The following is an 18695-nucleotide window of genomic DNA, read 5'->3' as shown; positions in this document are numbered from 1 at the left end:
TGGGGGGGCTCAGCGCATCTCTGATTGGAGGCCATTCGGAGGCGGCCTGGTGTTGCGCTGATCCACCTTTTGCGCAATTTTTGATTTTTCAATTTTACTTGGTAGCACACCCAGGCTATGCATATACATATGTTAGGATTTAGTTAGTGTTAGGCCCCTCCCATGGAGGATTGACTTCTTCGCAGTGGGAGGGACGAGTACTTACTAGGTTGCATGCAAGCTGTTACAGGAAACCAACATTCTCCAGTGGTAGACAGGTCATGTGTATGCTCGGTGTGTATTCGACCCCACAAGTGGGGCTTGCACTCTTTTGCCGGTAGGCACTAGTCTGGTTTTAAGTAGCGTTGCTCATTTCCTTGCTATGTACTAAGAAAATAAAGCAGACAGCTCAGATAGCTTTACTTTACATTGCAGTCTGTAGTAACACTCCACTTAAAGAGAAACCATAACCCAGGATTGAAATTCATCCTAATCAGTAGCTGATACCCCCTTTTCCATGAGAAATCTATCCTTTTCTCAAATGGATCATCAGGAGGCTCTGTATGGCTGATATTATGGTGAGACCCTGCTCACAATGTGATGTCTGCACCTAGGTACTGACATCACTCTGTGGGAGCCTTGTTACATTGTGGGAAATAACTGCTGTTTCCAACTGCCAAAAATGCATAATCTCTTTCCACAGACATCAACTGCCAGCAGTAAAAATGTTGGCATCTGTTAAATGTCAGAATGTAAATCAGGGACAGGAAAGATGTTACAATGGGCAAACATTGACTAAATCATTTATAAATAATTATTGTAAAAATGAAGCACTTTTTTCATTATATTATTTTTACTGGAGTTCCTCTTTAACAACAGCTCAAGCCAGGTGATAACTCCTCACACACTTTACACATTTCTTTCTGTGAATTTACATCCTGTATTTAACTCTAGATTTCTGTTGTTACTTTACGGATTGAAACCTTAACTGTAGAAATCTCTCATTAACTTAAGAAGAGAATCCTTATTTTAAAGTGGACCTGAATTCTTGCTCAGGACAGAAGGACAACATAGAGAAATGCACTCTGAATGTATTTAGAGAGTTTAGCCTGTTTAATTTCCCCTCATTTGTGTCCAATCACAAGTTGTAATTTGATCCTCCCTGTGTCACATGACTTCCTATCGAAGATATGCAGTTAAACCAATTTGAAAGCACAGGCTGTTAACAATATGTCTGCTGCCATGAATCAGGAAGTAGAAACTGTGCAAATTTATTTTAGGATTTGTATCAGCTGTAACAAATAAATGTTTTTTGCTTAAAGGTTATTATGCTGTTCTGAGTTCAGGTCCACTTTAATGTTTTCCTGAGGTAAATTGCTTAGTGAATACTAAATGCTTTATCAACATGGTGATAACAGTAAAAACTGTTCAGAATTGTTATTAAAGACAGGAGATGAGCTTAGTAAATTGTGGGCAAAATTTAATTGGATCAAGCACTGTGGGTCTTTACCAGAGCAGGAGGGATTGGTAGGGTTGACTAGAGAGGAGGTACTGACTGAGCTATCAGGAGGGAAGTGGCTGATGAGAATGACAAAACGGGCTGGCTGAGGTTGCTGGGACTGACCAAAAAGGCTGGCAGACTTGACTTGACTGAGGTGGGTTTTAAAAGAATACTGTAGGGCGTCGGGGGAAAAGGAGTTGAACTTACCCGGGGCTTCTAATGGTCCCCGGCAGACATACTGTGCCCGCGCAGCCACTGACCGATGCTCCGGCCCCGCCTCCATTTCACTTTTGGAATTTCAGACTTTAAAGTCTGAAACCCTGTTAAGTACTCTTGATGTTATGTTAATGTTCTGAGTTGACGTTAATAAAACAACTCATTCTCCCCACCCCCCCCCTCTCCCTCCCCCCCATCCATATTACCCCCTCCCTCCTCCCCCCCCTCCTTCCCCCCCCCCTCCCTCCAACCCAAAAATGACAAGCCTGTATTGAAGACATTTGATGGATGTTTAAAGTACTCTTGCTATACATAATAAGAAAGGCACTAATACCTAAATGTCCATGAACAATGTATACCCCTGAGTAGTTCATAAAAACCAGAGGAATAGACCATACATGTACAGACTGAAAAGTATTTTGTATGTAAACCGTTATATTTCTATTACTATTCCTATTGTATTGGACAACTTACCACTGTATGGAATATGCTTTTTCTCTGCAAATAAAAGTATTTTCAAAAAAAAAAAGTCTGAAACCCACTGCGCCTGCGTTGCCGTGTCGTCGCTCACGCTGATGTCACCAGGAGCGTACTGCGCGGACACACATCATACTGGGCTTGTGCTATACACTCCTGATGAAATCAATGGGAACGAGGAAATTGCAACGTAGGCGCAGTGGTTTCCAGACTTTAAAGTCTGAAATTCCAGAAGTGAACCGGAGGCGGGGCATCGGTGAGTGGCTGCGTGGCACAGGATGTCTGCGGGGGACCATTAGAAGCCCCGGGTAACTTCAACTTATTTTCCCCCGACCCCCCTACAGTATTCCTTTAAGAATGCTATTAGGATACAGAGGCTGGTTGTGCATAATATCATCAGCCTCTGTTACTATACCGTGCCTCCCCAGGCCCCCCTCTCACTCTGTTGTTCCACCCCCAAAAAAACGCCGTGCTAGCAACATGCAGTGTGTCGCTAACAGGCTGTTTACATCCAGGATGTCACTCTCCGCCGCTCCCCCGCCTCCTCTATAACGCAGCTCCCCACCTGCGTCCCTTCCCTCCCAGCCTCTGTAAGCTGATTGGAGGGAAGGGACGCAGGCGGGGAGCTGCGCTATAGAGGAGGCAGGGGAGCAGCGGAGAGTGACATCCTGCCTGCTAGCGAAACGCTGCATGTCGCTAGCACTGCGTTTTTTTAGGGGGGCAACAGCAGAGCGCAGGGGGGGGGGGGAGGCTGGGGAGGAATGGTATAGTAACAAAGGCTGGTGATAGTATGCACAACCAGCCTCTGTATCCTAATAGCATTCTTAAAACCCACATAACCGGCATTAGGGTAGAGGCCCCTTTATTTTAGCAAATCCCTCCACAGCTCCTCAAGTCGACTGACACTATATACGCCACCTATATAGTGCCCTCTCTGGGGGGGATATGCATTCAAGATGAACTAGCAGCTTGCTATCTAAACCCTAAAAGTGACCCTGTAGTGGGGGTTGGGGTACAGGGGATATGCATGCAAGAGGAACTTGAAGCTTATCTAAACAAGCCCCTGCCCCCTCTACAGGGCCACTTTTACTGTTTTTATGGCAGCCAAAAACCCTCGTACCCACCCCCCACCAGAGCGGAGAGTGAGCATTTGACTCACCACAGTCAGACAAAACGCAGCCAGGCACATCTGATTTCATCTGCAGCAGCTAGCAACAGTGTCTTTGTCTCTCCTTGCAGGCATGGATGCACGGACATGATGTCCATGCCCACGTCGCATGATGGGGCAGCACCGCACTATGGCTGGCCGCGTGCATAACACAGCCAGGGAGCCATGGAGACCAGGACGCCACCAGCTGCCGCCAGGAGGAATCAAGTATGTATTGTCTCCACTCGGCTCCCCAACTCAGTCTTTGCATCATCGCCCGCACCGGCACCATGACAGACCACACTGAGCAGACAGCAGCCAGCCAAAGCATCTGCTGGCTGCTGCGGTCTGAACACAGGACATCTTTGGCTGTCTGGCAAAGGGGGCTTGGGGCCTCCTGGGACTCTGGGGGCAATTGCCCCCTTTGCCTTACTTGTAGCGCCAGCCCTGTGTCCACACCAGTGTTCGGTTCTTGGGCACTACCATCACCAAAGACTTGAGATGGAGGGAAAACACCACTAAATGCCAAAAGAAGGCACAGCAACGGCTGTTCTTCCTAAGACAACTAAGAAAGTTTGGCATGCCACAGGAGCTGATGTCAAGCTTCTACACTGCCACCATCGAGTCAATCCTATGCGCCTCCATCATCGTCTGGCATGGCGGCGCCACCTCAAGCGACAGGTACAAACTACAAAGAGTAATAAATGCTGCAGAAAGAATAATCGGTACACCCCTGCCACCACTGGACCTCCTCCATGCATCCAGGCTGAGGACAAGGGCAAATAGGATCACGCAAGATCCCCTCCACCCAGGCGGTCGCTTCTTCAACCGCATGCGCTCCGACCACCGTTACAGAGCTATTTCCACCAAGACCTCTAGACACAGGAACTCCTTTTTCCCCCAAGCAGTGCGCCTTCTGAACTCGTGCCCTGCATACAGCAAAGCTAAATAGCAGGACTGTCACCCAAGCCTGGTGCGGTTCTTCATTCCATGTTCTTTTGCACCTAGGCCTTACTAACTCATTAGCAGGACTAGCGGCTATGCACCTATCCTATGTCTGTCTTCACTGCATAGCGTACTTGCACTACATGTTTTCAATGCCTATATCTGTTTTTCAATGTTTTCTGTTTTGTGTATTGCACCACTATGTTTTAATGTTGTTCTTGCACTATGCTCTATACCGATGTGTACTACAAACCATTCCGAGTGTGGCAACCGCTGCACTTGGCGAATAAATATGATTCTGATTCTGACTTAAAGGGGAACTGAAGAGAGAGGTATATGGAGGCTGTCATGTTTATTTCCTTTTAAGCAATACCAGTTGCCTGGCAGCCCTGCTGATCCTCTGCCTCTAATACTATTAACCATAGCCCCTGAACAAGCATTCAGCAGATCAGGTGTTTCAGACTTTAAAGTCAGATCTGACAAGACTAGCTGCATGCTTGTTTATGGTTTCATTCAGATACTACTGCAGAGAAATACACCAGCAGGGCTGCCAGGCAACTGGTATTGATTAAAAGGAAATAAACATGACAGCTTCCATATAGCTCTCTCTTCAGTTCCCCTTTAAAGCAGACCCAAACTCTTGCGCTGCAAGCAATGAAAAGTCTTTATTCCACATATAGTTGCTATTAGCTCTTACCAAGACTGTGAATCAGAGCACTAGGGTCCCTTCCTGTACAGCAAAACACTGACTGTTAACCCTTTCAGTGCTCCCAGGAAAATAGCAAGTTAAATCCGTTTTTTAGGATTTCCATAATTTGTAATTAAGAATTTTTTTTTTAGTCGGAAGTTTATCCTGCTGTGGCTAATCTTTTAGAGTAGAGAGGAAGTTTAGGATTAGTGATAAATATTAAGCACAGCAGATAAGTACAACAAAAACCCAAGTACCAGTGTAAAAGGTATTAATTGTATAATATTAGGCTACCTTCAAAAGCAAAAGAGTAAAGCCTCATACACATGCCTGACTCAAGTTGGCTGAAGAGGTGGATAAAGACCGCCTCAGCCAATAATCAGGTGTGTGAACAGCGACATGCAAGTGATTTGCCCCGTGGACCTACTCACCCCCAGCGTCGGCTGATTCCCTTGTTCACGCCACTCCCCCACATGACTTCATGCATACGCCGTTCCGTCGCCCCTCCGTCGCTCCCCACACATAGCAACACAGCGCATCGTCAGCTACACAACTGACATGCATCTGTGCACCCTGGCATCCCCAATGGGTGACATCAATCACAGGTGTACATGCACCTTAACACAATGGCCAGCAAACTAATGTTTGTCAATACAGTATACAAAGCAACATTTTTTTAATTTTCTACATACTTTAATACGACACATAGATGCTTCAATCTTCAACTGCTCCACAAGCTTCCTGGCCTGTCCGACACTTAGTGTGCTGTTCACAGGGGTGTCCCCTTTCATTGTGCTTCCTAAATAAACACGAACAATATATAAATAATCTGGTTATTAACAAAACCTGTTCAAGGTTAAGGCAAAGGTACATTAATTAGATTGACAGAAAGCAGTTGAAAAGACCACTGCCAGCAATAGCAGCTCATATTCATTTGGCTGCATGTCCAACTGCATGATTTGTGTGTGAGCAAGTAGGCTGGCCGTCTGACATCTTTGTGGAGATTTGTTACAGAGGAGACGGACTGGTCCAAAACCTGTTGGTAACTGGTAAGAACCATCAGATTAAAAACACTTACTGTAAGAAACTGCTACATAGAAAGAAAGTAATTTACAATACATTTTACTTTGTAACAATTGTACATCTTGTATGTATACATGCATATGTAGTTCTGTAGTGCCCCTTTAAATATTAAACAGGATGGCTGGAGTTTTTGAGTACAACATTTTGGAAAGACATGCCAGGAAGAAGTGTCAAGATGCTCTTCTGTACAGTCATATGAACTACTGTAATATACCGTAATTTAATTTGCACCACTGCAGCCACAAGCTTTTTACTACTCACTTTACTAAAAAACTAATACAACTTCCATTCTGCTTTGCCTGCAGCCTGACCCTTATTCCCACCCACAGGGATCTACAAAAAAAGACTGCCTTTCCTAATTAAAGTGGACCCAAATTAAAAACACAAGATTTCAGAAATAAAATCTATTTTCTAAATTATAATAATAAATAGCAGCCTTTTTTCAGCTGCATGATGACAAATATAAAATATTTTACATTTATTGGAGGAACTCCTCCCTTCCTTTCATATTGCCGGGACAGAATCCAGCAAACTGGTGGAGTAGGTGGTGTCTGGCAATGGAGGAATTGCTAATCGCTGCCACCTGTATAAACCCTAGTTATGAAAAGAGAAGGGTGAAAAGCATGCACTGAAATGCTCATAGGTTTGAAGGGGTGTTTATTTATCTTTGTATGTGTCAGAGTGGTGCAACTAAATATTTTTAATTAAAAAAAATGTTTGGTTTGGGTCCGCTTTAATTTCATCGACAAAACAATCAAGCATCAGTCAAGGAGGCCTTGCTTTTTAAATAGTGCAACTAGCAAAAATAAATATCAACCAGCAAAAATAAATATTTTTTTTTCTAAAATGGGCAGTGCCCATGTTTACTGACATTTAGGCTATGTTCACACTAAGTTGCTTAAAGGGAACCTAAACTGAGAGGGATATGGATGTTTCCTTTAAACAATACCAGTTGCCTGACTCTCCTGCTGATCTCTTTCACTGCAGAAGTGGATCCCAGACCTGAAACAAGCTTGCAGCTAATCCAGTCTGACTTCAGTCAGAGCACCTGATCTGCATGCTTGTTCAGGGGCTGTGGCTAAAAGTATTAGAGACACAGGATCAGCAGGAGAGTCAGGCAACTGGTATTATTTTAAAAGGAAAAATCCATATCCTTTTCAGTTTAGGTTCCCTTTAACGTCTTTACTAGAATGTGGCCATAATGTAATATACACTATGCGCATTACATTTAACTTTCATAGCATAAAGAATTTAATCTGAGCGTTGTAGGTCAGGTGTTATTTCATATGCATGGTGTGTGAACTTAGACTTACTAATAGGGTTCAATAGTGTGAAAAGTGTGTGAAAAGAGCTTGGGTTACATTAGTTATGTTAATTAAAATAGATAGGTAATATAATCTCTTACCCACCCTGTTTTAAAAGAACAGGCAAATGTTTGTGATTTCATGGGGGCGGCCATCTTTTTGTTTGAAAGGCGGTGATAGGGAGCATGAGACACAGTTACAACTGTCCTGTGTCCTGATCACCCCTCCCAACTGTACGTGCTAGGCTTTAAATCTCAAATTCAAAATTTAAAAAAAAATGGTTGCGCCAAAACAGCAGAACGAGAACAACAACATCATGCTTTGCACAGCATCAGGGGAAAAATGCCCAGGCAGATTTCATTGATGGGGCGGAGCTTAGCTTCTGTGCAGCTAAAAATGAGGCTTCGGTAAGAAAAACAAAAGTTCTGATGCTGTGAAACTTAAAGAAACACCAAGCCTTTTCAGTGCCGCTGAGTAGATTTTTAGTCTGGAGTTTCACCACAATATCAGACATACAGACCCACCCCTGATGATCTATTCGAGAAAAGGTAAAATTTCTCGTTGGAAGGGGCTATCAGCTACTGATTGGAATGAAGTTCAATCCTAACAGATGCTTGAGCAGATGAAGGAAGAAGCTTCTAAGGATGTGACAGATAAAAAAGAAAGATACAAGGAGTGACTTGTTGCAAAGCATCAAAAAACTGGAATTGCCTGAGAATCTGGATTTGCAGCAAAATGCAAGCATTGTGTGTCTCCCAAAGGAGTCTGGAGGGAATGAACCTTCCCTTCAAGCATGCAGAATACAATGGGGAAGGAAAAATATATTTCACCAAGACACTGCGCTCACAGATTCAATACGTCTTCATTCCATAGGTGTAGCTCGGGAAAAAGGAGACATAAAAGACATAGCATAATACTGTTTTAGATGTATTATCCTTCCCACAACACCCAGTGCTGCAAGCAATGATCTTGTGTATGAATATCACAAAAAGGTCTTGCAGGTCCTCACCATTTAGCGTGGCTGCCAAGTCACAGACAGCTATATAAGCCTTATAGTGTCACCAGACAAACAGGTGTTGTCCCTCATCAACCAAGTGACACTCCCAGAATCCCAACACCATCACACATGGACTCTCACCTACTCAAAATGCCATCCAGATTATAAGACAGCATAAGCGCTTAAGGTGTTACATCAAAAGAAGGCCACTTCTTGTCAGATAGGATCCACAATTGCCTAATGAACTGAAGAGCTTCACATAGCGTAAAAAAGTACTTTAATCTTAAAAGTTTAAAATCACTGCACTCACATGTTCCAAGTAAATACAAGCATAAAACAATGTCCTCCACGCCAGCTCTGCACGTCTGTAGCTCCGCCCTACGCGTTTCGTGCATGCGCACTCATCAGGGGCCCCTGATGAGTGCGCATGCACGAAACGCGTAGGGCGGAGCTACAGACGTGCAGAGCTGGCGTGGAGGACATTGTTTTATGCTTGTATTTACTTGGAACATGTGAGTGCAGTGATTTTAAACTTTTAAGATTAAAGTACTTTTTTACGCTATGTGAAGCTCTTCAGTTCATTAGGCAATTGTGGATCCTATCTGACAAGAAGTGGCCTTCTTTTGATGTAACACCTTAAGCGCTTATGCTGTCTTATAATCTGGATGGCATTTTGAGTAGGTGAGAGTCCATGTGTGATGGTGTTGGGATTCTGGGAGTGTCACTTGGTTGATGAGGGACAACACCTGTTTGTCTGGTGACACTATAAGGCTTATATAGCTGTCTGTGACTTGGCAGCCACGCTAAATGGTGAGGACCTGTGAGACCTTTTTGTGATATTCATACACAAGATCATTGCTTGCAGCACTGGGTGTTGTGGGAAGGATAATACATCTAAAACAGTATTATGCTATGTCTTTTATGTCTCCTTTTTCCCGAGCTACACCTATGGAATGAAGACGTATTGAATCTGTGAGCGCAGTGTCTTGGTGAAATATTTGTGGACTACATCTTATGCTTGATGACTGACGCTGCGATCCAGAAGAACTGTTTGCTTGTTAAGTAACAAGGACTTCCTTCCTGTTTGGGACTGTTTTGAGTGAGCGCACTGATACATTGGTTTTCTAAGGAAAAATATACAGCAATAGATTGCAGAAAGTTACTTTCCCATGCAATATGGGTCATACAGGGGTGCTCGGATACCACTTTCCACTATCTGGAACTAATTCGGATCCGGATACCTAGATATCCTATCCGGGTCGGATATCCGAGTTTGCAATTTTGAATCCCAAATTGAATTCGAATATCCGACCCCAGTATCCGGCCGGATTCGGATATCCGAATTGAAAACCGGAAATGGTCTTTTAAAGGCTCCTTGACTATTTTAGAAGCTAAAAACATACCACCTCCTCTCTCTGGTCTTGCAGAGATTTGTAGTATGTCAAAAGCAAGCTCATATACTTTGGGCAGGAATCGAACCCAGGTCAACTGTGTGGAGGCCAGCTATGCTCACCACTATACCACCAACCATACACACAGCAAAGGACAGCACTTTGAAGTCTGGAAGATTCCAGGGCAAAGGTGGGAAGGATGAAAAGCTAGGTGGCCATGCAACCATTACTGCTAACCTAAAGCTTACTTATAGACAGTCATACTAGACACATGCTGGGTGCAGGGCTGTGTGGCGAGTGATCCTATAGACAGTCATACGAGACACATGCCAGGTGCAGGGCTGTGTGGTGAGTCAACACATTGGGCTCGATTCACAAAGCGGTGCTAACCCAGTTAGAGACTTTAGGCGTGATAACCATTGCACCACGCTGATGAAAAGCCAGTTTAGGCGTGATAAGTTTAGGCATGATAAGTTTAGGCATGCTAAGTTTAGATAAGTTTAGATCGCACGCAAAGTCCCGCAAGCAAAGCAGCGCCATTAAACTCTATGCGAAGTGCACCAGAATTTGCTAGCGCAAAACTATTGATCAACTGTGCACTGCGGTGCTAACCCAGTTGGTGCTTAAACTTATCATGCCTAAACTTATCACACCTAAACTTAACATGCCTAAACTTATCACACCTAAACTTATCACACCTAAACTTATCATGCCTAAACTAAGTTTAGGCATGATAAAGGGCTTTTCAGCAGCGTGCTAACTGTTAGCACCGCTTTGTGAATCAGGCCCATTGGCTTAAGACTTTCCCAAATCCAATGCTCTAATATGGGGAAGCTTTCTGTTTGCTGTTTGTTTTTTTTGTTTTTAAAGGAATACTGTAGGGGGTCAGGGGAAAATTAGTTGAACTTACCCGGGACTTCTAATGGTCCCCCGCAGACGTCCTGTGCCCGGGCAGTCACTCACCGATGCTCCAGCCCTGCCTCCGGTTCACTTTTGGAATTTCAGACTTTAAAGTCTGAAATACCACTGCACCTGCGTTGCCGTGTCCTTGCTCCCGCTGATGTCACCAGGAGTGTACTGTGCAGGTACAGACCATACTGGGCCTGCGCAGTACACTCCTGGTGACATCAGTGGGAGCGAGGACATGGCAACGCAGGCGCAGTGGTATTTCAGACTTTAAAGACTGAAATTCCAGAAGTGAACCGGAGGCGGGGCTGGAGCATCGGTGAGTGGCTGCGTGGGCACAGGATGTCTGCGGGGGACCATTAGAAGCCTCAGGTAAGTTCACCTCATTTTCTCCCGACCCTGTACAGCAGGGGTCTCAAACTCGCGGCCTGCGGGCCATTTGCGGCCCTTGGTACAATATTTTGTGGCCCGCGCCAGCAAAAGCAAAAGAGACACGGAAGCTAACTATTTTACCTTATAGTTCGCTTCAGTGCTCCCAAGTAATCCGACGCATCCCCACCGCTAAACAAGGGCTGCAGAGCCCCTAAATTCCCCGGGCAAACATCCACGACTGCGCTGAGGGGCAGAGCTTCCAGCTGTAGCTCTGCCCCTCCTGACGTCAATCGCCGCATGGATCGCCGTGATCCGCAGCACGGTGGCGTAGTGGTTAGCTCTCTTGCCTTGCAGCGCTGGGTCCCTGGTTCGAATCCCAGCCAGGGCACTATCTGCAAAGAGTTTGTATGTTCTCTCCGTGTCTGTGTGGGTTTCCTCCGGGCACTCCGGTTTCCTCCCACATTCCAAAAACATACGGATAAGTTAATTGGCTCCTCCGAAAAATTGGCCCTAGACTACAGTACTTACACTACATAATATAGACATATGGCAATGGTAGGGATTAGATTGTGAGCCCCTTTGAGGGACAGTTAGTGACAACATATATATATATACACTGTACAGCGCTGCGTAATATGTCGGCGCTATATAAATACTAAATAATAATAATCCGCCGCGATTGACGTCAGGAGGGGCAGAGCTGAAGCTGAAAGCTCTGCCCCTTCCAGAAAACGACCGCGGATTCCCCCCCCCCCTCCCCCCCGGGCGATTTGGGGGCTCTGCAGCCCTCGTTTTGCGGCGGGGACACGGCGGATTACTTGTAATGGGAGCACTGAAGCGAACTATAAGGTACAATAGGCAAAATAGTTCACTTTTTTTGTGAAATCCCCAGCCTCATCCTGAATTTGCCTCCTGCGGCCCCCAGGTAAATTGAGTTTGAGACCCCTGCTGTACAGTATTCCTTTAAAGGACTTACGAGCCCAAATAGTGAAAAAAAGATAAGTACCTTAATAATTTTTAAATGCACGGAGGACGCCGTCCGCGCCCTCCGTGCAGTTCCGCCAGGTCCCCGCAGTCTGATCGCCCCCCGTACCGCTCCCGACCCCACGGACGGGGTCGGGCTCCCCTTCCTCTCCCAAGATGGCCGCCGGAGCCGGCCGCGGCTGCGCAGTCCGCATACGCGTTAGTGCAGCTGCGCAGCTCTAGGGCCTCCCCCCTCGATCCACGCTACTGTGCGTGGATCGGGGGAAAGGGCCCTAGAGCTGCGCAGCCGCACTAACGCGTATGCGGACTGCGCAGCCGCGGCCGGCTCAGGCGGCCATCTTGGGAGAGGAAGGGGAGCCCGACCCCGTCCGTGGGGTCGGGAGCGGTACGGGGGGCGATCAGACTGCGGGGACCTGGCGGAACTGCACGGAGGGCGCGGACGGCGTCCTCCGTGCATTTAAAAATAAGTGTGGTGTCACAGTTCACTCATCTCTTCAACTACAAGAAAAGCCCAGGAGTAGTCTTAGCTACCGCAATATCTATGTTACGGCAGGGCCCTTATAACACTTTCTCTTACAGGGCTATGGAAACTGTTTTGCCCATGCGATAAAGCGAGGCGCAAAAATGAAATCATACCTAGCAGAGGATGGTTTTGATCCATCAACCTCTGGGTTATGGGCCCAGCACACTTCTGCTGCACCACTCTGCTTACATTTGTATACAATCTTCAAGTTCTCTTCACAAAACACAAAGTCATCCCTGGGTGGGCTTGAACCACCAACCTTTCAGTTGACAGCCAAATGCATTAACCAATTGTGCCACAGACGTGCCACAGAGAGGGAGAGAGAGGGAGGTGGTAGAGGAGGTGGTCTTATTGCCTCTGAACTTGTAATCCGGATTCGGATATCTGGGAGAAATACGCGGATATCCCAGTCGGCTGTCAAACTATCTGCAGATAGCTATCCGGATTTCTACCTAACTATCCGGAATCCGAATCTGGCCAGATAGTGGAAAAATGGTTGGATATCCGAGTTACCCGACCAAACAATTAACCGTGAAAGCTGCAGTGGTCTGAATGGAGAAAAAGGCTCTGGTCCTTAAGGGGCGAAAAGACTGTGGTCCTCAAGTGGTTAATTTCATTGTTTTGGGGGAGGGGGGGGGGGAACAAAACTTTGCTCTGGGGGCCCATGATTTCTAGCTACACCCCTGATGCAGCTAAAGTGAATAACATTTTGGGATGCATCAAAAGGGAAATAAAAAATCTGGAATATGGAATTCAGTTCTGGGCACCACATTACAGGAAAGATATTTTAGTTTTATGATGATTTTAGTTTTCGATGCCGGCGCATCCCGCTCATCCCCCGTGGCCGCCCGGATCGATTCCCGCTCGTCCCCGCGGGCACTTCCTTATCTTCTCTTCGTTTTTTCTTTTGTCCTGCCCGCCGGTATAGAGCGCGGAATCGATCCGGTGGGGTATCGGATATTATCAATCGAGCCATCAGCGGCTCGATTGATAAAAAAAAACGCACCATGTATGCCCAGCATTAGATGCTTTCCTTGCGATGAAAGACATCCATGGCTATAATTACTAGGTAATGCCCAGTGGTGTTGATCCAGGGATTTTATCTGATTGCCATCTGGAGTCGGGAAGGAATTGTTTTCCCTTTTGGGGCTAATTGGATCATGCCTTGTAAGGGTTTTTCACCTTGCTATGGATCAACAGGGATATGTAAGGGAGCAGGCTGGTGTTGTACTTTGATTTCTGGTTGAACTTGATGAAAGTATAGAGGCGCCAGCAGAATAAAATTACATAAAATTGTTATAGGTAGAAAAAACGTCTTTTCTTGCAAGTTCATTGGGAGTACTGAAATAAATTCCTTTAATACGTCACTATGTGTAACTGGTATCCTTGGGAGTAGGTAAGTCCACCGCTGCCTCTCCTAATTTTAAATAATAAATAAAATGTTATGTAATTTTATTCTGCTGGCGCCTCTGTTCTTTTGCTGTCTACAGTCCACCCTTGCTGGAGCGGTGTTTTTACCCCTTTTTCTCCTTTCCAATCTACAGAGAGTGACTTCTTAACCCTGAATGGGAACAGGTCTAATCTTCCCACCTGCCTTTATAGTGGTTGCCTGAATGGTAACCCTTGTTTGTGAGTATAACTATACTTACCATAACTTTCACCTGTACTGCCAATACATACTACACCATATCGGGCTCTCTGTGTCCCTTGTCTTTTTATCGATGGACGTATGTCTTTTTTCAACCCAAATAACTATGTAACATATCTGTCATCATGCAATCCCTGCCTTTGCGAGAAAGTTGAGTCTCTCCTGTACATTGTAAAAACTGTGTTTTGTGTGTCAGGTTAAGTTTGTCTCAGAGTGCAATATATGGAACAATAACAGGAAAGTACTGTTCAACACCACAGTATAAACTGTATCAGTGACATGCAGTTTTCACATAAAATATTTATGCAAAAGCATTTTGTCTGAATTATTGTAATGCTGTATATAAAGGCCAAAAAGCAGCATGCTAATAGAGTCACACAGATGACTTCTTACACTGACTGCATAGCCCGTGTCATTTTGGACCATTTCTCTCTCACATTAACCCCTTTCCCCTACATTCCTTCAATGTCACAGCCACAACAGTTCACCGTGATTTAAACATAAAAGACAAAAATCAGCTTTATTACATATATATATATATATATATATATATATATATACTATACACACACACACACACACTCTCTCTCTCTCTCTCTCTCTCTCTCTCTCTCTATATATATATATATACATATATCTATATATATATATATATATATACATATATATATATATATATCTATATATATATATATATATATACATATATATATATATATATCTATATATATATATATATATATACATATATATATATATATATATATATATATATATATATATATAGTTATAGTCTGCAAGAACACTTACACTAATATTGTTTAACATATTGGTCAGAAAACTAAAGTAGAATGCATATCTTGCATCTGTGAATAACAATAAAGCATTATCTATTGCAAAGGCAAATTAACCATGTAAGAAATCATGAGAAAACCATACCACGGTTGTCTATTTTTCTTCATAATAAAGATTTTAAGTGATTAATGGTGTAAGGTACAAATGGTCATGAAATAACAATCCTGTATATTTGCCTTTTCCTGCTTACCCAAACACTGCAATGGAAGATATGTGGCTAGATGAACACTAGAAGCAGGGAGGGGTTGTTTGTATCAGGCTCTTGTGGGGTATGTCAACATTCTTTAAGCAGATGTAACATATAAAAAGGATTTTCATAATGTTTCTGCTATGAATAACCTGTTTTCTTATGGCAATGTATATATTTCTATTACTGGTACCCACCTGTCTGTTTTGATGATTGCAAGGATACAGGATGCTGAGCACAGGTCCTTCTCTGCAGCTAAACCACACATTCACACCCTGCAACAAAGAGAAATGGGGGAGGAGAGACTGGGGGAAAGGAGGGGAGGGCTGAGAAGTGAGTCAGTGATTGAATATGGTCACACAGAGGAAAAATGAAAGGGGAGGAGAAACAGAAAATGAGTTGATCAATATAACAGGTCATAGTCTTCAAATTTACTGTTAAAAATACATACTGTAGACACAAGCAATAATGACAAAAAATGTTACTGTAAATTGTAGATTATCCACTTCAATAACAGATGATCTCTCAAAATAAATAATATCATTCTTATTTAGTATAACCTGATACAGTTAATTGTATTAAAGTAGATCAAGTCTGAGAAATAGGACATTATTGCTTTCCATATGGCTGAAATCTAATAGCATATTTTTATTATGAATGTTTCACTATATTTTGACATTTTAATGCACAAACACATATAAGAATTTCCTATTGTTTTTTTTCATTTATTTATTTTTTTAATAGCCTCTTTTCTGAGAAAGTCACATGAAATTATTTCCAGATTCTTGGGTCCCTTCACCCCAAGTCTGTGCATTGCACCAGACAATATTATCCCTTCGCAAGGAGATGCAATGATATCCCTATGGAGCTTTCACACTGAGTGGGGTGTGGTGCGGTGGGTTCCGATGCAGCAATACACAGCATGCTGGGCATTAAATCATTAACGTGTGATGTTACAGTGGCAGAGAAACATCCTTTCATTGTACTGTATGCTTCACTGTATTTCACTGTAAAGTCGCACCGCACATCTCATTGCGATTATACTGCAACACAACCTGCACAGTGTGATAGGACTCGCGTTATTTTTTTGCGGACGTAACTCTTTTTAGCACAAGTAAGGAGTAACGAAACACGCGATGCGCACGCAAGAGGAGCATTACGATATACCACGTGTATGTTATGTAGCGCGCAGTAATGTGGCGTGACTGCACTTATTTACGTGCGTAAGTAGACAACAGTTGCGTGTGGTCCGGTATTAGTCATGGAGAGAATCCGAAGGCATAACAACAAAAAGTTGTTTAGGGATACCTTTAATGACTTACTGTACAAGATTTCTTTGCAAGCTTTCAAAACTTAAGTTTCTTCTTCAGGCATGTTTCAGGCCCGGATCAGATGATGGTTCTGATCCAGTTCTGAAACATGCCTGAAGAAGAAACTTAAAGTTTCAAAAGCTTGTAAAGAAATCCTGTACAGTTAGTCATTAAAGGTATCACCTAAACAACTTTTGTTGTTATGTCTTCGAAGTAGACAACACTCATCTAATGGTTATAGCCGATGATTGCGCGCGTAATTAGTTACGCGCCATGTGTAATTAAATTTGTCAGTGTGTTTCTATATAATCAACAATTAGTGGTGGGGTTTTTGTGCTATAACATAGGGTTCCAATGTAATAGATAGAGCTCCAGGTCACAGCAACAATTCAACACTAAGGACACTCAGCAGTACGTTTCATATGGTATCACACTCACCCCGTCAGTTGACCACTGCTAGACTGGTCATCAATTGCTCGTGTGATATCCTGCACCGCCTGCGCTATAGTTGCTCGTCCCTCTCCTCAACTTTAGCTCTTGTTGTCCCCTCCGCGTTGTATACACCTCATGAAATAAAAGCTCACATAGTACAGCTCCGTAAATCTTAAAAACGTTTTAATACTAAAATGGACTCACAAGCGTTTGTTGGGTAAACAGCGTACAGAGTTTGTGAACGGGCTCTCCCCCGTGCCTCCCGGACAGGCCGACAAGATACACCACGTCACCCGTCACCGCCGCTAGTTCTAGAGCACCGGCGGTTCTGGATGCTTGCTTGGCTTACCAAGGGTGAAAAGGGATAATTTGCATATTCAGTAGTAGTGCATTGTGGGTAACCACAAATGTTCACTTATAGCTGAATTATTGAAGAATTCCTTCTGTTTTAAGAAGGCAAATACACCAATATTGGTGCAAGAAATTGTGCCATTTTACGACCAGCTGTACAGGCATCTGTCCCCAAAAACAGATGTTCGTACTAAAAAAGTCTCTGGCAGAGGATAACTGATGCAGCTCAGCTCAGCTCGTCCAATAACGCCGTGGTGGATTGCTCAGGCCCTGGTGGGCCGATTTGCATAATTTTTTTTTATACATGCAGCTAGCATTTTGCTAGCTGCGTGTCTTACCCGATTGCCGCTGCTCGCCACTGATACCCACCGTGAAAGAGGGCCCCCCCGCAGACCCCTTGTGCAGCCTGGCCAATCACCGCCAGGCTGCGCTATGGGGTGGATCAGGACTCCCTGTGACGTCACGGCGTCGATGACGTTCGTCGCCATGGCGACGGGAAGCCCTGCAGGAAATCCTGTTCAGAAAGGGATTTCCTGATAGGTATTCACGCCGGCGGCGATCGGAAGAGTGGGAGGGAGAGAGCAGGGAGGGGAGGGGGGAATAGCAATAGGCTAGCTACATGAAAAAACAAATTAGGTCAAAAAAAACCTCCCGCGGCCGTGCGCTGCACGGAATCAAAATGCCAGGGAGGTTAATGGCTGTGGGAGGGGTGCAAAGGACAGTGGCACAGTGCAAGAAGTGAATGGGTGACATGAAAGCTTCGCCAATCTGCATGAGTATCTTATATCTGAATCAAATGTCTGTTTTACCTCAAAATTAAGATTTTATTATGCCATTATAAGGAGTGTACTTACATCTAAGTGTGGCGCCCAGGAATACCATTAGCTATAGAAAGCATTGTATTTGACCCGAGGAAGCGGTTTGAGCCACAAACGCATTGTCAGAAGTGCTTGCAGTCCTAATAAATTCATCTTTAAATCTTTTATCCACGCAAGTTTCCTTACTGAAGGTAGGAGAGAAACTATTTACACTATTTTGTATGATATCAACACCAACGAGATCTAGGGACGCCTCCCATACAGTTTATACATCTAATTGTGTAAGGATAAACAACTTAGCAACACAGTCCCTCAGACTACATGCATGTTGTAAAATTTGAAATGAATAATTGTATGTGTGTATGTGTGTTTACATGTAGTATTTTGAAAGGCTGGTAGTCTGATACATACTTTCAATTCCGACTGGCACTGAACAATGAAGTGTAATTTTACCACAATGTGGTAATAATATTCAATATGTTAGCAATCATACTACATGGAGGTGTTCAAGTTGCTCAGTTAATCACCCATCATAATTGAAAGTGTGTACCAAGCTTTACTTTAATGCAAAAATGTATATT

At 44.0% G+C, this 18695-nt stretch overlaps 1 protein-coding gene across 1 annotated transcript in view; it reads right to left on the bottom strand.

Annotated features, from left to right (window-relative positions):
- Nucleotides 1–15512, bottom strand: part of GNG3 (G protein subunit gamma 3) — a 61752-nt gene extending 46240 nt beyond the window's left edge. Inside the window, exons 1-2 of the mRNA XM_068261122.1 lie at nucleotides 15401–15512; nucleotides 5646–5752 (exon numbers count right to left, since the gene is read on the bottom strand). Coding sequence (XP_068117223.1) covers nucleotides 5646–5744 — 99 coding nt within the window. The 5' untranslated portion in view covers nucleotides 5745–5752; nucleotides 15401–15512. The remainder of the gene's footprint in view (nucleotides 1–5645; nucleotides 5753–15400) is intronic.
- Between the last annotated feature and the right edge of the window lie 3183 nt (nucleotides 15513–18695).

Source organism: Hyperolius riggenbachi, chromosome 11 (genome assembly GCF_040937935.1).
Source record: "Hyperolius riggenbachi isolate aHypRig1 chromosome 11, aHypRig1.pri, whole genome shotgun sequence".
NCBI lineage: Eukaryota > Metazoa > Chordata > Amphibia > Anura > Hyperoliidae > Hyperolius > Hyperolius riggenbachi.
This window is presented reverse-complemented; position numbering and strand designations above follow the sequence as displayed.